Source organism: Acomys minous (assembly GCF_964271855.1).
Source record: "Acomys minous genome assembly, chromosome: 1".
NCBI lineage: Eukaryota > Metazoa > Chordata > Mammalia > Rodentia > Muridae > Acomys > Acomys minous.
In genome coordinates this window covers 83,261,306-83,284,307 of record NC_140483.1, presented here as the reverse complement: position 1 = coordinate 83,284,307, position 23,002 = coordinate 83,261,306, and the positions used below count along the sequence as shown (strand labels likewise).

Genomic DNA, 23,002 nt, shown 5'->3' with positions numbered 1-23,002 from the left:
AAGGACTTTCTGGAGGGATCCTCTTTTCAAAAATTTTTTCATATAGGACCATTACTTTAGTATTTGTCTTATATACTATAATAGCTAATTAAACATAGAAATATATTGTATGATAACATACAATGCATATCGCCAATATAAGCATAATTAGAAATTGCAGTTCCAATAGTAATCACATATTCTTTGATTTACTTACACGGAAGATGAACCCTCAAGTGAAGTCCACACATTCTCTTTTTGCATACAAAGCTTTTCAAACTTTGACTTAGTCTCACCTTTCTAAGCTCACTACTCATTGATCCTGTTGTTCCATATTTTATTACATACATAATTACTTTTACTTCCCAGTTATCATGCCCCAAGTTCCTGTGAGGATGTAATTGGCATGCAGTCCGTTTCTTCTCCATAGTTTTCCCAACTGATTTAAGTTTTCTCTTCTGAGAAACACCTTTTATCTTTACTTTTGCTCCTGTTGGAATCTCACAGTTTTTTTTTCTACATGCCTCCAAGAGCATCACTTACGTTGCTTGGATTTTTATACATGTGTTTACCACAAAACAAAATGAAGTCTGTAACACCACAAACTATTATAACTATCCTTGGCTCTTGACATATAGTGCACACATAATGGAAAAATTGAACATTAGTGAAGACCTTAATGGAAGGATAAGGTAAACTTTATTTTTTTTATTTCACATGTTGGAGCACTGAGGTTTTAAAAAACACTTTCTACTGAGAGACAAGTGCAGAGCAGAATGATGCCTGTGTTCGGCAGAGTCTGGAGGAGCTAGTTCTTTATTTCACTCTTCAGGATTCCTGCTGAACAACTGTACTTCATGACTACAACCTGATTCATTTAACTTGAATTTAGTTTCTGTCTATTATAAATCTTTCAGTGTAGTCTGGGGCACTCTTTTTTCCTAAGAGGTAGGAGAGGAAGGAGGTAGAGTGGGGACAGGAGGAGATGATGGAGGGGGCTATGATTGGGATGTAATGTGAATAAATAAATTAATTAAAATATGGGCTACATGTAACAGAATATACTTATATAGATGAAAAATCTACTTTTATCATCCATAAAAATGTTAATAGTGGTAAATGTGAGAATGGCAGAACTTTTATTCTCATTTATTCTTATGTCATATATATATCTTATAATTATATCTAATAACTTTGGAATAATTTTAGACTCAAAGCATAGTTACAAAAGTTATACAGGGGATTTCCACATGCACCAAGAGAGTTTTCCCTAATGCTGACATATCATGGCACACTAAGCAAATAAACCACCAACACACACATCACTACTAATATAAACTGCACTTTCCTATACACAATAAAGAACATGCCTCATAAACTTCACTATAAGCATCTTTAGAATAAAATTAATTTGAAGAATTATCAAATAATAATATATATAAATGTTTCACAGATATCCTATGGCATTAATGAAGAACTACACTAATCAACAATTGTGGAATATAAGAAACAATACAATGACTAGCTAGCTCAAGAACGGTAAAGTGTTCAATTAGCTGCTGCAAGGAAGTTTGGACTTAGCCTGGTCTAACTGCCTTAATAGGTATGTGTCATAGGTTTCCCAGGTGAGAGAGAACTCAGGCTCTTGAGGAACTGTGTGTATTTCAGTTCATGACAAACTGAGGCACGCTCTTAGGCAGTGGAGCATTCCAGCCTTCTGTGTATCTCTGTGTGCTCTAGAAGTCAGCTAAGCACATAGAAATTTGGCAAAGCAATTGGTGTTAGACATCAACCTTCTCTACCCTGTATAGCTTGGAAATGGCCTTGTATCCTGGCAACTACAACTGTATTTTCCTAACAACCACTATTATCCTGTTTCTGATAAGGGTATACAAATTCTGATTGCTTTCAATAAATTTGTCCCAACCCAATCTTGCTGAGACCCCTCCAACCTGGTCTGGCTTTCACTCAAACTGACCATATCGGAAGACCCTGGTTCAGCAAGTATGTGCTGGTACTTATAGGTGGTGTCTTGAACAGGAAGCTGAAATATGGGGATGTAACATAAATAAACATTTTAGGTGAGGAGCTCCTGTTCATAGAACACACCCAAGTATAATAAGGGATCAGTTAATTGGAGGTAAATATGAGACAGGCAAGATCAAAGAAGTGGCATTTGTTTTCTGAAGTTCTACACACTTTGTTGCTGGTGGGAAGACTTAAAACAGGACATCAGTTGATGCAACTTTTGGAATGCATTAGCAAACTTCAGCTTTCTTTCCCTAAGGAGGGATTTCTGGATCCCAGAACTTAGTGCAGTTTAAACAGAGCAACTCAGGGAGAATTAGATGCAGAAGGACTAAAGAAAATTTCTAGTTATGATTTTCAGCTTTGTAAAGAAGTAAATACAGCAATTGATAAATGTGCCAAATTCTTAATTAAAAATAAAAGTAATCAGGAAAAAGCAGAACTAACACTGGGAATAGAAGAAAAAGTATAACTTGAAGGTACTAGTATCTCTCTGTGTGATGAGACTGACCATCTTCCTCCTCTTTGTGCTAATGTTGCCTTCCACCCCTCGCTTTAATTCCCTCCATTTCTAACCTCAGTCCATCAAGTGAAGTTCCTGATAACATGGAGACTTTTTTTTCCCTGCTTTGATTCATCTCTTACTGAGGTTATTAAAATGGTGTCTCGCACAATAATAGAATCAGCCCAGGTTGTGGAGATGACTCAGCCATTAAAGGCTAAGCTCACAACCAAAGATATAAGAGAATCAAGCCTTTTAAACCATATTATAGGTCAAGTCTAAGAGATCCATATGAAAGAATTCTTTCTTTTCCTCTGGAGTGAAATTACCAATTCTGATAACCTGGAGCATAGAGTTAGAAATTATATATGCATTTCATTTAAGACTTTTAAGGATCTTAAGCAGACTTGTACTTAATATGGGTCTATTCCTTCTTTTACATCCTATTTCCTTGATCCTATGTCTGAAGATGCTTTTGTTCTCTCTGATTTGAAGATCTTAACAATAGCTTCTTTAACTGGGGGTGAATATTTACTATGCAAGACTAGTTATTCAGAAAAATGTCAAGCCTAACCTATTAGAATCAGCAAAATTAATGTGCCTATGACTTTTGAAATGTTAGCATGAGAAAGCATGAATAATGATACTCAACAATAGATTACATATCCTCCTGAGGTTTATGGACATGTAAATGCTTTTGCATAAGTTTCTGGGTTCTGGAAGAAGAGAGAGGGACTTTATAAAATTAGACAGGGGCCTGATGAACCATATCAACATTTTCTTTCTTGTCTTTTGCAGGCAGATGGACACCTGATGGTTGATGGAGATTACTTATTGCCAAACAACCGAAATATGAGAATGCTGTTTCTGCATACCAGAGGGACATCCATCCCTTTCAAAAATAAGTGAACTATTAATGATTATATCCATGGCCTCTGTCCTAATATTGAGGATTCCTATACCAAAAGGTTATCTCTGCCTGTGGCCTGCAAAGGGCAAACATCGCTTCAACTATGTAAAAAAGTTGCTCTTATCATGTTAGGGAAAGCTGAAAAGTTCCTTTTATTCTACATTTACATTGTATTGATTATACTCTGCATTCTGCTGAAGATAATAGGGTGCTGGTAGATCTGTTTTCTGAAATACAAATTGGGTTAACCCATTCTGGTCTTATAGCTCCTGAGAAAATTTAACATACCATTCCAATTTTGTATTTAGGAAACTTGATAAAGTCTTTTGCAATCATTTCTCAAAGATTGGAAATTAGGAAGGACATCTTAAAATTAAATGATTTTCAAAAACTTCTAGGGTTCATAAATTGGATTAACCTCCATGTTGAAAACTCTCACACTCCAACTGCCACATTTATGTGATATCTTTCAGGTGTATCCTGATCCTTCGTCTCCTAGAGAATGAACTGAGCCTGCATGTTTAGCACTGCAACAGGTAGAAAATGCACATAGAATTGCTCAGCTTTCATGTGTCTCACATCATATGCTGTTTCTGCATTGTTAGTTATCCATCCTTCCAGCAACTCCATAGGATTGCTCTGGTATGAAGAACCAACAGAATGCATATATCTATCAGTCAAAAAAAATAAAGGTTGTCACTCCATACTAGCTTATGATTGTTAAACTGGTGATTCTAAGATGTTCTCACACAAAACAATTGTTCAGCCAAGACCTAATAAAATTTGTATTCTTTATGATAAAAAACAGTGGGAGTTTTTGTTGAATACTTTAAATGACTCAGCAATAGTTTTTCCTATGCATCCCATTCAAATTGATAAAAAAATTCCTTCCAATAAACATTTATTTTGCATCAAAACATGCTCTTTTATTTTCTGAAAGTTTATCAATCTTCACCTGATATCTTTTCCTAAAGCAGTATTTACAGATACCATAGAAGATGGTAGAGTGCCCTGGTTTCTAGAGATCCTCACAGATATTTACTTACCTAGGTGTTTCTGTGCAACATGTGGAATTATCCATGAATCACATTGCTTTATAACACTACTCTCAACCTCAAAACTTATATTCTGTTAAAGTACATTTATGCCATTGTGGACACCTGTTCATTTTTACTGTTTCTCTATCAGGCATAACAGCTAAAGATGTTCTCACCTTTTTACACAGACATAACAGGATCACCAGAACACATTTTGTGAGGTTAATTTATTAATATGCAAGCATCAAATGTATATAGACTATGGGGTAATTTTGTGATAACTGGTTTTTCATCTCACGATGTAGATTTTTGTTTGTTTGCTTTGTACTATACGATGTTTTCATTAAGTGACAGATGCAGAGTTTAGGGGGAGCAGAACCTTCCATAAAAGAGGAAACTATTGGTTTTGTTGTGCCTGATGAAAAAAAGGAATGGATGATCTACATTGAGCTCAATGGAAGGCGCCTTCATTCGCCGACTGACTTCACTTCCAGTGCCAGCTATAGCTTCCGTGCCTTCTTCATTTATTTCCAGAAAGGTCTTGTGGAAAACATTGGATAAAAATAGGTTTCTCCCTGAAGACATGTTTGAGAAATCAGCTTTGCTCTGGCTAAATGCATCAGTCATCCCCATACTGATCAGGGCTGACTTGAGGTCATAGCTCTCTTCCATCTTGAACTTGGGGAGGTAAAGCTGCACTTCGTATGTGTCCATCATGTCTGCACTTGTCCACTCATTCAGTTTCTCATAAGTGATGGCCTTTTCCAGCTGCAAGATTATAATCCAGAAAGTCAGTAATTCAGAAAAAAAAGGCTGTAGAAGAGATGACTACCACAACACACACATGACACATGTAGAAGCCTGCTTGTTAAGTAATGTGAACTTTCTGTAGATGATACAGAGTCTCTGTTTTGCAGATAAAAAGCTCTCATGAAATAGAAAAAAAAATAGACCTTATTTTGAAAGGGAAATAATTCTACCACAATATGTAAAATGTTAACTGTACTAAAATATCCCAATATAAACAAGCATTTAGATTTTATTTTTACACAAAGCATATACTGTAGTGTAAGTTGTATGTTAGGACATTAATGTCTTTACTGTCAACTCGATTAGATTAGAAGCTACTAACAGATTAGTTAAGTATATCTCTGATTGTGTCAGTCAGAGCATTTCTATAGAGAATCAGATTGTGAGGGCTCTAACATAATGTTAATCCATTGACAAATGGTAGCAGTACTGTGGAAGGTGGTGACCAGCTGGACCATGGAAGTGTGTCCTTGATGGCTCTATCTTGGTATGGTTCATTCTGTTACTGCTTCCTGCCCACCACGATGTGTACTACTCTTCCACCACCACTTAGCCAGAATGGACTGAAATCAAGACCAAAATGAATCTTTTCTCCCATAAGAGGTTTCTGTTAGGAGTAAACCACAGTAACAATAAACTAACTAACACAGGACATGAACTTCTTATCTTCTTAGCATGGAAAACAGTTCATTGAAAATAAAATCTTAGAAAAATATAAAATGCCTATACTTTATAATCAAAGTAGTATAATCTATGTCAAGAAAAATTAAAAGGAGGGCAAAGAAAAACTCCAAATCTTATGAGTGCATTTTTATATTGGGCATAGGATTCTTTGACTCCTCTTTGTAATTTGAAAGTTCTAAAAATAGTGTATGAATGTGTGTATATGTATATTTGTATATGTATATAGATTTACCATTTTATTAAGATGTTTGTTTCAAAGCATACACTTTTGCTCATTTGAGCTCTCATTTGATAGTTTTATAAAACCAAGCATTGGCTATAAGTGACATATATGTGAATGGTATATATTAATAACGTGACAGTATCTTTGTCTTAGGAATCTGAATTCCTAAGAAGCAACTTGTTATGACTGTACTGGCTATCAATCAACACAGGCTTGTTGTTACTATCCTCCACAGTTTCCCACATTTTAATGGCAATATAATAGTCTTTTCTGTATAGTAGCAGAGCCATGGAAACCTACAAACATTAAGAGCCAGGTACACATGAAAAAAGTTGAAAATAGGCAGAAAACAGAGGATATCTATTGTAAGAGAAGCAAATGCTCCATTTTGTTGTGTATTTGCTCAGATTCATGGTCTGGTCAAGCATAAATGGATGAGTAGACTAAATGGAGATAGTTTGGGGAAAGGTTTTTTCCTCCTGAAGACTGATTGCTTGATTAAAAAACAATTTCTTAAAAAGGTTGTGTAGCATACCATACATATAAATATATGTACTCATATATAAATACTACTGATTAAAGATGTTACTGAGAAGTCTGTAGAGATGCCTCACTGGTTATAAGTACCAGCTGCTCTTCCAGTAAACTAAAATTCTTATCCCAGCATCTTCACTGAGGCTTATTGCTATCTATATACTCCAGTTCCAAGACATTTATTGTGCTCTTCTAGTCACCACAAACACTATATACACATAATATGGAAATATACATGCAGGTAAAACATCCACACACAAAAAATAATTTAAAAAAAAAACTAAAGAGATTCATCTAGGGCTGGGATACAGTTCCATCCTAGAAATCCTGCTTAGCACACAACAGCTGTGGCTTTGATCTGAGGCACGATACAAGAAGTTAATCCTCATCAAGAGTTTGAAGGGGTCAGCAAGTGGCTTCCATGTAGTCCTCCCTTCTGGGACAAACAAAGACGATTGAACATTGAAAGCCCTTTGTGCACGCAGTATGGCTTCAAGGTTCCCACATATCAAATCATTTCTTTGGTAGGTATACTCATGGTTTCCACAAGCAGTTGATATCCAGGGTACCCTTGCACCCCAACAACATTATTTATGTACTTTTTCCAGAGCATTCTACTTCACACCTGACAGAACTAGAGTCCCCTAGCTAGTTACAAACCACTCAGTCATGCTTAGCAAGAAAATATCAACTTTCCAAAAGTTATATCAAGCTGTACATACTCAAGCTTACTAGCTTTCAGCTACTGATATGCCAAATGACACATTATGAGAAAATTGTCATCAATGTATGATGAAATGTGATAAAGATTTAAAATGATGTGGCTGTATTTATTTGGTCTAAGGTAATTGTACTCCATTTTTGTGCCTTGGTCTTTCAAAGCAGAAGTATAAGGATAATAACTTGCTGGTTTGTTTAATATAATAAGAAGGAAGCAATTCTCAATAAAAATTCATCTTGAATTAAGTAGTTTCTACCAGCCCAAGAAGACCCAAGACAACTCTATGTGTGATCACTATTTGTGATAACAACCTCTATATCCGTGTATATGTGGCTAGAAATGTTTACAATTATCTAATCTTTCTACAAAAATAGTTATATTAACTTTCTAGAATCTTGTAAAGTATGAGCAATATTGAAGACAAAGTTACCAGGGCTCAAAGCATATTAGTTAATTGCCTCGTTATGCAGAAATTTACAATTATGGAGGACAATTCCTGTAGCAGCTTTAGAGAGAAAGCATCCACAGATACCATTAGACAGCTGTTATCTACCTGTTCCAGGCCACCAATGTCTTCTGGCAGCAGCAGAAGCAAGCTGAGGTCACGGTTCTGATAATAGAGTTGAAGGCCTATAGTTTGCAGCTCCTCAATGTGGAAGACCTGAAGCTCCCTTTTCATGGACATCATTTGTACTGGTTTGCTTGTGGTCTGTAAAAATGCAAATAAAGTCACAGAAGAAGTTTTACAACATTTTTCATGCTGTCACCATCAGTTTCCCTTCATCTTGGACTTTAGTAAAAATGGAAAACTCTACTAATAGTATCAATGATAGGAAACAAGGGAACTCTTATCTCTAACATCTGCCAGGCAACCTGTTTATGCCACAATAGGTAGATTCTACCAAGAACTTAAAGGAAGCAATGTATGAAAACCACATAAGTGTTAATAACCCAGGAACTATGAGCCATTTTACATGAAATACTTAAGAATCACAAAAAAGTATATCTAGTATCATAAACCTGAAGTCCATGAAAAAAAAGCAAGCAACAGTTTAGAAAAATATTTGTAAAATATTATTAGAGAATGGGCTTCTATTAAAACATGTACAGAAATACCTGCCCCAATCTCATGTCATCTACTTCTAAATACGTTTATTAAGCTACCTCCCATCCATGGGATTGGGGAAGGTATCCCATACCTGACCCACTATGGGAGGTAGTTTAGGGGATTGATATCTACTGTGTCCCAGGTTAACTAAGGCTATTTTAAAATATAACAAGTGTCTGTGTCTTTAATTGATTGATAGCCAGACATACTAATAATACTAGGAATACAGAATTTAACAACAACACCCATTTTGCTTCCTGATTGACTTTGTGCATTAATGTTCTACTGGGACAGATGATCATGGACTAGAATTCTGAAATCATGAGCTACCATCTTTCCTTCTTTCAAGTTGTTTCTATAAAGTATTTTGTGATGATGACGGCAAGCTGACAGCCATTGGAAATTCTCCTATCTTTCTCTAACTCTGTGCCAACCCCCATCCCCCAAAAACACGCACAGAAACATTGTTAAAATGAGATTAATAGAACCAATAAAACTTATAGTGGGATCATCTCTGTTTCAGGATGATTAACTTGCACATACCTCCACTCCCTTAGCTACCTGTAGTTCCCAAGTGGGAAATGAGTATAAAGCCTACCTTACTGAGCTCCCACATGCTTAGTAGCCCAAAATGATAAATTATACAAATAATTTCCATTCAGATAAAAACCCAGAAATGGGACGTTTTAGGTAGATGAGAACAAATAGCTTCCTGTCCAGCTTTCCTTTCCCTGATTAGAGCCAGGGCACAGGAAGATATCATTAGAAAGCAGAATAGTTTTAATATAATATATTTTAATAATAGAAAAGATTTAATATAGAATCTGTTTTTGCAAAATAATGTGAAGATCCTAAGTGTCCAAGTGTCTTTTAGCCAACTCGTACCTTGTTTATTCTGAAAGGCCTTTCAGTGGTGTTTTGCACTGAGAACTGATGCTCCCAGGTCCCTTTAAAATAAAGAGCATTCACCAGAACCATCTTAGTCATGTTGTCTATTGAGTCATCTGGGAGGAGGTTTGAAATTTTACCTACAAAAGAAGGGCACATTTTAAAATGGCTAACCAGATTTCTATTTTTCTGCAATAAAGTTTTCATTTAAAATTCTGTTTTCAGATATTCCAGAAACAGAACTATTTTTGATTAATCAGTATACCTTTTTCCAACATCTATGAAGAAAAAGAGAAGTGCCAGAAAAATACCTTAATTTCTCTACTAATCATCATTTTACAACTACACAAGCAAATACATAGGAGTATTCATAGACTTGGAAGACTTCTGTCACTTAGATTTTTTTCCAGAAACACTGGTACATGAATCAAGGCAGGAAAATGAAATATGTTAGTCACATAGTAGGGAGACACAAAGTTTTTATTTACAGATAATATGGGAAACAAAATGAAAAGTTCTTTAAACATTGAAATACACTACTTCTCCCACAATATATTTTTCTCCTAGCAATAGATAATAGGATTGCTATAGAGTTGCATCTTGGTGCTATGTCATATTTATAAAATTTGTGATGATAAATAGTGGTATAGTTAGTGTGGAGAACCCAACACAAAGTTTAAGTGGGATCCAAATTCATAATCTTCCTGACTCTGTCTTCAGTGGGAAGAGATTACAAGTATGTGCCACCAAGACCAGCTTACAAAAATATTATCAAGCCATAGAAACTGGTTTCTGCCAAGGAATCAAAACATAAAGTTAGCTTCAATAAAATGTTCTTAATGGGTAAGATTCAACACACCAGTAGTTCTAATAAAATCACACACACACACACACACACACACACACACACACACACACACACACACACCCCAGATATCAATCCAGTCTTTCAAGCTTCATTAGTTGTAATTAATTTGTTTTTTTTTTTAATTCTGAACAACCCTATCTTTATTCATTGCTTATTGATGACCAGGATATTGTGTAGGGGGATTGCCCTTTGTTGTGCAGAATATCCTCAAATTTCCAATTTGAATTTATCTCATTGTTCCTCAAAATAATATAAAGGATATCCAAGCTACAATCAACAGAGCCAAAAATGCCAAGTAACAAGGATGGTCCAAGGGAAGATGCATGAATCCCACTCAGAAGGGGAAATAAAATAGACATATGAAGCAGAAAAAGAGAGGGAACTTGATGGGAGAGGAATGGGAGATGAATAGGATGTGGAGAGGGGAAAGGCTGGGAGAGAGAATGAAAACCAGTGGAACATTTCTGAAACCTGGGACTGGGGGAGGGCAAGGCTTCTAGGGGTTTATAGGGTGACCTTTGCTGAGGATTCTACCAGCAGAGGATATGGAGCTTGAAATGGCCAAGAGGGACTTCCAGTGGAGGGATGGGGACATGAAAAGACCCACACAGCCTTAATCCAAAATATGTCTTGCCTCCAAGTAGTACAGGGATAAAGAAGAAGCAGAGATTGAATGACCAACGACTGGCCAAACTTGAGACCCACCCCATGAGAAAGAACCAACCCCTGACACTATTAATGATACTCAGCTATGCTTTCAGACATGAGCCTAGCACAGCTGTCTTCTGAGAGGTTTCATCTAGTAGCTTATGGAAGCAAATGCAGAGACCCACCGTCAAATCATAGACACCAGTCTGAGCACATTGTGGATGACTGGGAAGAAGAATTAAGAGAGCTGGAAGGTCCAAGGACACCACAAGAAAACCTATAGATTCAAATACCCTGGGCCCAAAGAGGCTCACAGAGACTGAAAAACAAACCAAAGAGCATGCATGGGCTGGACCTAGGCCTCCTACACATACATAGGAGATGTAAAGTTTTTTCTTCATGTGGATCCCCTAACATTTGGAGCAGGAGCTGTCTCTAACTCTATTGCTTGTTTTTATATCATTTTCTTGTAGCTACGCTGTCTTGTGTAGCCTCAGAGAGATAGAGAGAATGAGCCTAGTCATGGTGTAATTTGATATTTCTGGGGGGTGTTGGTACCCATGGGGGCCTCTCCTTCTCTAAGGGATAAGGAGGTGATGGAATTGGGGAGAGGCATGAGGGTGGGAGAGAAGTGAGCAGAGGGATGGTCTATGATCAGTCTGTGAATTAAAAAAGAATATTCATTTTTGTGGTGAAATCATAGTATGTCTAATATTCCATCCCTCCAAACTGTTTACATTCTAACCCCCATGATATTATATGTGTTTATTTAGAAAGAGAATTTCTGCATATTTAATCAAGTTAATATCATATCATACTGAGATAGAGTAAGCCACAGGCTGGTGCTTTGTGCCCTCATAGGAAAAAGGAAATTTAGACACAGACATTTAAAAACACAATACAAATACACAGGAACACAAATGGACCCAAATAAGTCTAGTGGCAGCAGAAACAAAGATTAGAATGATGTATCTTCACTCCAAGGTGTGTCTGGACTGGCAGTGGCCACCTCAGTCCACAGCATACACAGGTTCCTTCCATGGAGACAGATGGATTTTGACATTTGGCCTCCAGAACTGTAGCAGAATATTTTCTACCCCAAACTTTAACAAATTATCTTAATTTCAAGACATTTGTGATCATGTACAAGTAAAATAACACTGTATTTTTGTTATTAATTAATAACTATTTTTCTTTAAAAACCACAAATGTCATTCTTATTTTCCATTTTCTTTTTCTCTCTTTTCTCCTAGACTCCTTTTTGGAATCAGTAAGCTACAATTCTTTTCCTGTTTACTTGGGAAAGTGGAGATTTGATTTCTGCATTTTATATAAGACTTACTTATATAAGGCTACCAATCTGAGAGTTACAGGTATTCATAGAAAAGAGAGTTATGAATATTTAGTGTGTGTCTCACACATAGTCCTACATGGCACAATTCCATACAAGTAATATGAAGTTTGGAGCAAGCCCTGGGCCACAGCTTACCCCCAGTCTGGCTTCCCACCCAGGAGTTGATCTCCATCCTCATCTGGCCAGAGGCTTCCACAAAGTTAACAGACTGTGGTTCCGCACCAAAGTATGTTTTCATGTCCTCCAAATATTTCTGAAAGATACAGATAAATTCAAAAGTAATAAATCAACCCGGTATACATTATTTAAAACAAAAAATCAATTAAGGAGAGCAGCTGCAGGCTCTCACTCCACCCCTCCCATCTCTATTTCTTCATCCCCAGGGTTTCCAAAAATGCAAATGTAATCCCGCCTACTCAGGGTTCTGGGGTATTGGCACCCTTTCTTGATTATCTTTAGATTTTATTTCTTTATATATATATTATGGTTGCAGTATTTACTCTGTTCTGTTCCTCCTCCCAAGCCTTCCCATATACCTCTTCTTGATTCTTTCAAATTCAAGGCTTCTGTTTTTATAATTTGTTACATACTTGTAAGAATATGTACAGAGACATATATTCCTGAATATGTAAATACAACCTGTTTAATCTACATAATGTATGTCTTGTTTTACTCAGGTTTGCAACTATGAGTAGAATGGAAAGAGAAGACTATAAATCACAGGAGTTACCCAGTAGTCAAATGGTATGCGGAGATTGGCTTGGCTTTGCATGGGAGGCATGGGGTCTGCAAGTTGACTGCTGTGGCTTCCAAGCCACCAGGAACTTAGAGCAGCCTGAAATGTGACCTGGAGCAAGGTCAAAGGCCTCTTCAGTGGTTTGGAGGGACAGAGCAAGGCATCCACCTCTGGAGTTTTGGTGTTCCATCCCGTGGCACTCATCACAGCTGGCTGTACCTAAGGTTCAGCCACTGCAGCACTTGCCATGGATCATGGCTTGTTTTCCCTAAGAGCTATAGTTTTGCTTTCTTTAGATTGCTTGCTTCTTGAATGACTTGTAAGAAGTAAAGAGTGGCTACTTAATCCTGTTCCTGAGAAATAGCTTAAAGGTTGTGAGGAACACATTGGAATTTATAATCCAGAAAAAAGAAAACATAAATATGTTAATTCACCTGTGTCTTATGAAAAGATGTGCAAATGCCCGCATCCCTTTTGTTTTGAGCCCAGTGCTACTGAGCTCAAAACTTTCTTGGTTATGAGTCAAGTAGGAATCCAAACACCTACCAGTTCTAAGAGTGTGTTTTAGGCTATACCTAGGTAGTTTTGTGGATTCAGGATTAACAAAGCCCAAGACTCTGAGTTCTCCTAACTCATGTGGACAGCCGTAGCCTGCTGGAAACCATTTCATACCTGTCCAATCTCTCCCTTGCTCTTTGCTCCTTACCTGCTTGAGTCTACTACTCTTTCTGAACTTTTCAAATGGTGTGATGCAAAATTTTAAAAGAGAAAAATATTGCCTTGTCTCTGAGAAGATCTTGAGTCTTAATAAGACCGGGTCACCAGTGTTTCCATTGGTAGGATTTCAACCATTAGCAAAGGAAGGAGCTTAGCATCATTTCATGTTTCATATTGACAAAAATCTCTAAAATCTTCATGGGGGAACTTTCCTCCACTCTCATCTCAAAATCAGCTTTGCTCCCAAGGACAGCCTCTAGCCACAGTCCTGTGATGGACATCATCTTTGGCTCTTTCAGATCTACCCTATTATTATGTGACTTTGAGTTTTCTTGCAAAACAGGTTAGCTTGAGGGGTCCATGTGTATGTGTGTTCATGAGCCATTCCAGTGTCAGACCCATTACTAATTTTCTTCAGAACTTGGCATTCACAAACTGTTGGAAAAAGTTGGCTTTCCAAGGAACAATGTCCACATTATGATTTTTCCTGGAGACCCCAGAGAAATGTGTATTTTATTGCTTGTTCTTGTCCGCCTCTTTTTTCCCTTAATCAACAAAAGATAGTTACACTCACATTATGAAATGGATATGTTTTCTCTGCATATATCTGGTTAGCTGTTTTGAGTATGTAGGAATTTCCATGCTTGAGGATTTCTGCAGCAAGGGTCTGGAAATTGGAGCCTATTTCTTCAACCTTGCTTAAGTTAAGTTCCTTTAAAAGAATGGAGATTGGAGAAAAATGTTGAAAAGACAAGTGATATATGACCGACCTATAGTTAAATGAAAGTATTTTGTGTATTGTAGGCAGAAGATCAACTTTATTTAAAATAGATAAAAATATTTTCTTCAATGGGATTAACATAAGATTTTAATGAAAGAACCTTTCATTCATAGCTTACAAGGGCAGGTTAGAATGACTTAGAAAGTAAAACGAAACCTTGAAAGGGATAAAACAGGAGACAATACAAGAAGGAAACCAAATTCTTACAAAGCATAGACACTCTGGAGTATGAAAAATACTCTAACATATTTACTGTTTGCAACAAATGTTGTAAAAAATGGATTGCTTAAACTGACCACAACTCTCTTCACAACTGACAAATGAATACCAAATGTTCTTTTCACTCTCAGGACCAGATTTGATGTCTTGGCCTTTGCTAAATCGAAATATCTGTAATTTCAATAAAAACAAATAAATACATATAACAGAGAGTGTCCATATGAAAGCAAATACGAATCAGTAATATTTATGACCATAGAACACATAAATATCTAACCAAAAAGGTTCTGATTGTGCTCATATAATGCCAGTAGAGTGACTCCAAAGTTCTTTAAATGAAACTTTTTAAACCCTTTTTTAAGTTGCTCATGGCTTTATTGTCACATACTTCAGAATATTTGTGGCAGTGTTGAAAATATCCTAAAGTAAAATTCTCTAGGTTTCCATATTTTGCTCAATGATATTTTGAAAAGAGAGCTGTGTCAAAAATACAAATTCCACTAAGTTCCCTGTATGCAGAGAGAAAAATGTGCTCTACACAATGGGCTACTACTCAGTGCATAAAGGAAGAAAACCCTGGGGGTTGGTGGCAAAGAGGATAGGGCTAGGATCCCATATATGGACACTTACACAATTTATTTCATAGAAATTTAAAAGTTCTATGATATGTGATGTATAATATTTTGCCTCTAGTTCATATAATAAGGTTCTGGATCCTAATTCCCACAACCTTTATCATTTCCCAAGTAGTTAGAATAACTTTAGGGTGGGCACAAAATAGAACAATATTTATGCATTGTGCATTAGCTTTCTCTTGGCCTGTTTTTTTTTTTTATCTGTTTGTTTTAAGCTCATGCCACAGATACTAGTTTCTCTTCCTCAAGATCACAGAAACTAAAAATAAAACCTTCCTCCATTCTTTTGTCTTTTACAATGCCATCAAGACACTCTCTGAACTTTCTTCTTTGCTAGAAGTCCCTAGAAAAGAACCACTTGCTCCACATCTAGAGGAAGACTACTGCATAAAGTGACGAAGAAAAATTAGGATAGCTAGTATTGCAGGATTTCCTCAGTGTTTCTCTGTTAGCATCAGGTCACCCTCTTGCCCAGTTATCTTGCTATATGATTGCCATCTTTCAAAAACACGGTGGGATCCCCCTAAAACACCAGATGGCATGGTTCAAATAGTTGGTGACTATCCAGAAATTCCTCTAGGTTGTGGCCTATGTCATGGAAGCTGTCAGCCTCTGTACTCCAAACATTACCTTATTCATTTCTCCTTCTACATCCTTTTTACTATTCTTCATGATGATCCAATAAATAATCATTTCACAAACTTCTGTGAGCTACACTAGTAAATTTATGGGAACTTGGGTTTATAGCTGTTTGGTCAGAAGCCCAGGTAAAATAGCCTGTAGCTCTGACTGTACCTGAAATAAAGAAGAAATATCTTGGGGACCCAGGCTTCAGCTATGGCATCTGATATTTGTGGGTACAAAGTAGTAGAGTTTAGTGAATTTGAGTATGTACTGTGTAGAAGACCTCTATACATCTAATGCGAGAAGTAATGCATGCTGTAAAACCTATATTAAAGAAAATAAGTTTGTTTTGCATCGATATCCTCAAATGAAACAGGGAGAGATGGAGGGAGGTTGGTTAGCTGTACAAAACTATGGCCAGACAGCAACCATAGGGTTGAGTATTCTGTTCAAAGCAAGGTGAAGGTATTTCACAGAAATCTATTATATATTGTAAAAACAATTAAATGTCAGGGATTCAGAGATCCCTAAAACAGAAATGCAAATATTTGAGAAGAGAAACATTTGATCATTATATACTGTATATATGTTTTATCACATTGTACTCTGTATTGAGTATAAAAATTAAACTGAAAAAATGAAAAGCCACAGTGTTCAATTGATGCCAGCATCTAGATAATTTAATCAAAACTGCCTTTGCCTCAATTGTCTGGAAAACTCAGAGGTTTTAATTTTTTCTAACTGATTTAATTCTCATAATAAACGACAACTAGGCCCACAGAGACATAACCTTCCTGTTCACGCCGACTTTTCACTTGGAAGCCAGCAGGAAGAATGTGGTTCTTCTGTTTCCGCTAAAGTGTGGCACAGTGTAACATCCTGTGCCCAGATTGCAACAGCAGTAAGAACATCCTACCACAAAATGTACTGACTCAAAATAACAGAGTAAAGGCCACCTGTCCTAAAATAATTAGGTACATAGCAAGTTCATTAGACTCACAGCAGCTGAAGTCGTTAATAGTTACAGCATGGACAAGCATTGCCCACAGATAAAGTCATACAAAGTGGGCTCAAAATAGAAAACAACTAAGAACAAATCTATGGGTAGGCCTTATAAACCAGTTAAAAATGTTATTCAGTTGTATTCACATACCTGATTATACATATACACACAAATGACTGTTTGGTTATCGCTGTGTGTGTGTGTTTTCATGTATATATGTGTGCATGTGTATTTGTGTCTGTGTATAATGCACATTGAGGGTGTTTATAACAACTTAAACAAATACTTTTATGCAATATTTTCACGTATTAATACTATCTCCGAGCTCTTTAGATTGAAAAACGCAACTGGGATCTAAATAAAGATGTGATCAAATAAAATATGAAAATAGAATTCTTTTGGTGTTTTTGTCATTTTGTTCAAAATAGGGTATTGATTTGTATTTTTTGGCATGGCATAAAATTCACTATGCTCTGCAGGCTGGTCTAGAACTCATGGCTATCCTCTTGTCTCCACCCCTCAAAGGCTGGGATTACAGGAGTAAGCCACCGCACACAGCTAGGCTTTTTTAATTTTCACTATCAGCAGGATGTTGACTAGTCCTACTATTTAAAGTTTGACTATTAGTTTTAAAAACAGGTTTCTCATAAAAAAAATGGTGTTTGGTGCTAAACAAAATGTATGATCTAAGCATTTAGCTGTTTTTCTGAAGGATATAGGTTCTTAAAGATTTCCCAAAGAACAAGTCTCTTGCTGTTCTTCAGACAGGATGTGACCGTGGAGTTCTGACTAGTCTGGAACTTGCTATTTAAGGCAGGCTTTCCTTGAACTCAGCAGAGATCTGCCTGCTGGGATTAAAGTCCTGAGCCACAACAATTGTCCCTAAACAACTTCAAATAGATTTCTCTCCCTAGACTTTTTTTTTTAAATGATGCAGTATTTTCTAAGCATTCTGGGAGATATTATTGTAAAATGTGGGCTACTAGATTTTCAGGACATAAGTGAAATTAAAAAACACATAAAAAGCCAAAAACTCTGTTTACCTTTCATACACTAGAGGATGAATGGCTTTTTCCACTCACCTGAGACATCTGTGCTGCAGTGGTACCTTTGGTACCCAAATACACCATACCCAAGGAAGTAAAGATTCCCCAAGGTGAAAAGAAGATATTTCTACCATCAACAGATTCAGCTAGCTTTTTGCTGAACTCCAGAGCAAACTGGTTGATGGATGTTGCAAGAGAGGCCATTGTAAGAACCTATAAAAAGTGTAAGACAGAGAACATATAAATGTTAAATCTTTTCCATTTAATTTACTTCTCTAAAACCATTTGTCCAAATAAAGACTCAGCTATATATACAACTATTCATAAGAACTGAGTTGATTTTAACAAAATTCTAATCCATCCACAGCTGTGTGGCTCTCCCTTGATCTTTGGGTCACTGGCCACCAGTCCTCAGGAGCAAGAGGGCAGAAGCAACAAACTGAGGGTTCAGATGGCCAAAAAGTATGAAAGAATGACCTTCAGGAACCACCTCAGGGACATAGCTCACCTTTATTCAGGGTGAATAAAGGCTATATAGTCCTTGGCGAGTGGGTGGTGGATTCCCAGGGTAGGTGTACATAATTCCTTAGAGCTAGGAATTCCAAGGATGTTTTATTTGCATTTGACAGCAGGATCCAATTCTAAGAATGGAACACAGTACCTAATTATCCTATAGGTGCAAGGAGGGACAGGAGTGGAAGGGAACTTTGCCAAAGGTCATGTACCAGCTATGTTTAGAGGTATCTATGCCTAAAGACTCTCTAGATGAGGTCAAACAGAGACTAGGAAGCCCAGCTGGGGAGAGGGAGGCCTCTGTTTGTGCTGATCTCAGAAAGGCTATGCAGGCCTGGATGACTTCAACTTCAAACATCAAAGTCCTCCAAAACTGCGATTGTCACATATATTCTAACACTAAAAAACAAAGAATGTAAGAGGCTTACTTCAAAAGTTTCTATGACACAGAGAACAGCTAGATTCTGACTAGTTGACAGATGAGTACCATGACATAGCTTTTCTATTTCCTTATTCTTTGCTACTTTTATGCCTCTGTGAAGCCTTCCTAAGCTCCTTGAGAATAATATTTTCTTTATATATTTCTTTGCATACTTAACAGCATATAGTTAGGCATTTTACCACAAATAGTTTTTATATGTACTTTTCTATTACTTATGTATAGTTTATACTGTTTGTTATACTGTTTGTTATACTGTTTGTTAATAATACTGTGTATTATTTACTTTAACTTGATTTTATGAACTATGCTCAAAATTATTATCCAGAAATTGAGAGTAGTGTCCCCTTTTTCTTATTCACTTTTCTTTAATAAGAGAACTCAAAATTTTCCGTTTTGTTATGTTACATTCATCTTCTGAATTTTACCTTTAATTGCCATGGTGTTTTAATTTAAAATGCCTTTTAGAACTGAGTATCTATATATCTATATTTAAACTTACTACCAGTCTATAGTCAAATAGTTTTCAAATTGATTAAATAGCTGACACTGAATGCCTAAGCCTGAGACCTTTTATGGGTACTTGTGCTGTGAGGACCTGAGTCTTGTGCCAACATCATATTTCTACTAAGAAATCTACAACAAAGGCTTTGTTCTCTTCCTGTGGTCAAAAACTGGAATCCAGGATAGGCAAGTATAGATTTTGGTTACATCATTACTTTATTTGTACTATGATTCTCTTGAAATTCCCCCCACCCATAAAGTCACACTGATCAAACAACTTCCCAGACTCTGGGTCACACCCAAGGCGTGGTTTCTATCCACCGTGAAACCTCCTAAGGAGTCCAGGTGAACACTCTTTGAAGAAATAAAAATCCTTCCTGTGTTGTGGTTACCCTACATTCTTCCAGAGCCTGAGAAACATGCCAGTAGCCTTGCCCCACTCAATTCCATCTTATAAATAACTCCACTTCCTTTAAGATCATATTCGTTCAGGTCACATTTTTATTACACAATTTATAGTTTTAAAACTCACGAAGTATGGCCACAAGAGAAATGTTTGGTTCTGTGGCCAACCTGCAAGGGAAAGAGCAAGTAACATTTCTGGACCCAAAACTTTTATATCTCAATCTGAAGATTATTCTTAATATGGAACTTATTTATGCACCAAAAGCTCTTGAAAATCACACTTTTCTTTAATAAAAGAGATATACACATGTGAAAAGTTACTATCCATTTATCTTCAGTCTATTAACATCAGCAGTAATATATGAAGTATAGCCTCAGACATACAAACAAGAAGCTTTTCTGAAAATTCCCATTAAAAAACTGTTAAGGCTATATTAAGATGCCACCTAACCCAACAGCTGCAAATAATTCCTGAAAGGTATAGAATTCTAAATGAGATTTTATTGGAAATAACTTAGATATAACTATTGAACAATCAGAAGCTTACTATGTCATAGTCTCTTTCTCTCTGTGTCTGTGTCTCTGTCTCTCCTTGTCTCTCCTTGTGTGTGTGCGTGCATGCACACGTGTGCACACAGATGCATGTGTGGATACACATACACATCCAGCCCTAGGAGAATCTTCATGCTGTTTCTCAGGAGATATCCACCATGCATTTTGAGATGAGGAATGTCACTGGCCTGAGATTTACTAAGTAAGGTAGGCTGGCTGACCTGCAAGCCACCAGGATCTACCTGTCACCACCTCCCTAGCACTGAAATTATAAATAGGAATTACCATGCTTGGCAGGTCAAGTACTTTATTGATTTAACTCTCTTCCCATCCCTCTAATATATCATTTAAAAATAAATTGTTCTTTTGAAATTTTCAGAAGTTATAAACTAAATTTGTAACATATATCATGAATATCATATTAGCTATACACACTGAAGAAAACAATAAGAAAGTAAGAAGAAGATCATAAAATCTAGTATTCCAGGAAGCAGAAGCAAGCATATCTCTGTGAGTTCAAGGCTAGCCTGGTTTATAAAGTGAGTCCAAAACAGCCAAAGCTACACAGAGAAGCCCTGTCTGGAAAAAAATGAGAAAAGTCATAAAATTTACTGTTATAAATAAACATGCCTTTAGCATAACATGTTGGACATTACTTTAGACCCACCCTAGTCTAACAGTGTTATTTCCTCTTCTAAGAAACTCAGGACCAGAGAAGTTAGATGAGCTGGCTAATGAGACATAGCTAATGGAACAGGGAAAAATGCAGCCCCATTCTCTCCACTATGAATACACAGGCTTTGGTCAGTATAGCTAAGGATCTGTTTTGCTGGTAATGTGGGTAGTAATGTGGGACCAACAGGAGTAAGAGAAGTTTAAAAGAAGGACAGGGAAGAAGTAGAATAAGTGACAAAGGGAATGTGCTTGTTCTTTGTTCCATGAAAGAATACCCAAGATCTCTTGCTTGTCACCTCTGAGGACATTTCTGAATCTTACTTTATGAAGCTGTTCATAACAGAATATGACGTCTTCATTGCCTCCCAGTGCTTCATTATTTCCCAGTACCCTTTTCGTGGGGGGGGGAGGAGTGTTACATTGGAACAGTTCTGAGGAGTAAAGTGTGCCCAGGAGTTCAGAGGTTCCATAGCAGAGAGAGAAGATAGAGCATAGAACGCTGACAGACAGACAGGAGAAGGGGTTACGTAGATGGCATGACCAAACCACTGCTTCCACGAGTCAAAGGTCACACTGTCAAGCCACCCCATGGGAAGGGTTAGAACAGGTGGGATTTAGCTATTGCAAGAATGCTGCACTTCCCTTTGTTAAATTGACAGCTATAATCCAGACATGACTGAAGGACAGAAACCCACTCATATTTCTCACAACTCCAGGTGAGCAGCTGAAGCTTCCTTGAGATTACATGTCCTCCTCGTAGTCAATCAAAACTCAAGCCGATTCAGTGTTAACTATCTGACTTGTGTAGAAAAACGTTAAGGGAGCAGAACCTCACCTATTAGCCTGAGTTTCAAGTAGAGGTCTTAATAATCTCCTAGGCAGTACAGTAAAGAAAACATAAACATTTTTAACCAAGGAAATATTTACAATACCTTACTTCCTTCTCTTGGAGCAGACTTGGCAAAGTGTTCCTTCAGTAAGAGACTGTGGCTGAAGAGTTAGGAAACTTTTAACTGAAGAAACTTTAAAGGAAAAAAAAACAATTGTAGCCCCTCCTTCTTCTGAGCCCCACCCTCAATGCACTTTCATGAGCCAGCACACTCTTCCTTTTTCAGGCCTATCTTGGTCAAAACGTCAAATAAGGCAGAGAGAAAGACAGTTAAATTCTTGCCTGAATTATTAATTACCTGGATTTTCCACGTGGCCCTGCATGTAGAGACGTGAATTCTGACACACTGTAACTCAAACATTCCAAGATAAGTCCCTTGTATAGGTTGTATAGGTTGCCAACTGGCAGCAGTTAATACGGTTTATCCTGGTGTGCTTCTGTTAAAAAAGAGTGGTTTCAAATGGAATAATAATGGGCCATAAAACAGAAAACACTATCACTGAATCATTTGTTGCTGATTGGTAAAGGTTTCTCTTAAAGTGTTCCGTGAGAAACACACAGGCTTGGTTCTTCCTTGCAATAGTAGAGCAAAGCCTAGAGTATGACTCAGATCTGGGTCAATTCCTCTACCAACTGGAACAAGACTTCTGTTCATGTCTGGGATACCTTTGCTATGTCCGACATTGCTCATCATGATCTGCTTTTCTTGTTTTCTCCCCACTACCCTTCGTATTGCCACTCTTCTTTATCACACAGGAAAAGTCAATAGAGTAGCAGGGTTGTTTTCAGGAGAATGATCAGGAGAGCGAAGAGAGCTATGGGAATAATAGAAGAAACAAAAAAGCCTGAGAAACTAAGAGGCCTTTCCATACACTGAATCCTGTTACACATTTCACATGTGCATACATCTCCTCTGTATATTGAAGACCAATATAGAGTCCGCTGCGGAAAGTCGCTATGGGTTGCACAA

At 37.1% G+C, this 23,002-nt stretch overlaps 1 protein-coding gene across 1 annotated transcript in view; it reads right to left on the bottom strand.

Moving 5' to 3' along the window:
* Window positions 1-4,668: 4,668 nt before the first annotated feature.
* Window positions 4,669-23,002, bottom strand: part of SERPINB2 (serpin family B member 2) — a 35,577-nt gene continuing 17,243 nt past the window's right edge. The window contains exons 10-17 of the mRNA XM_084797800.1: window positions 22,081-22,114; window positions 20,044-20,084; window positions 18,092-18,268; window positions 14,322-14,459; window positions 12,430-12,547; window positions 9,422-9,564; window positions 7,982-8,137; window positions 4,669-5,224 (exon numbers count right to left, since the gene is read on the bottom strand). Coding sequence (XP_084653926.1) covers window positions 4,820-5,224; window positions 7,982-8,137; window positions 9,422-9,564; window positions 12,430-12,547; window positions 14,322-14,459; window positions 18,092-18,268; window positions 20,044-20,084; window positions 22,081-22,114 — 1,212 coding nt within the window. The 3' untranslated portion in view covers window positions 4,669-4,819. The remainder of the gene's footprint in view (window positions 5,225-7,981; window positions 8,138-9,421; window positions 9,565-12,429; window positions 12,548-14,321; window positions 14,460-18,091; window positions 18,269-20,043; window positions 20,085-22,080; window positions 22,115-23,002) is intronic.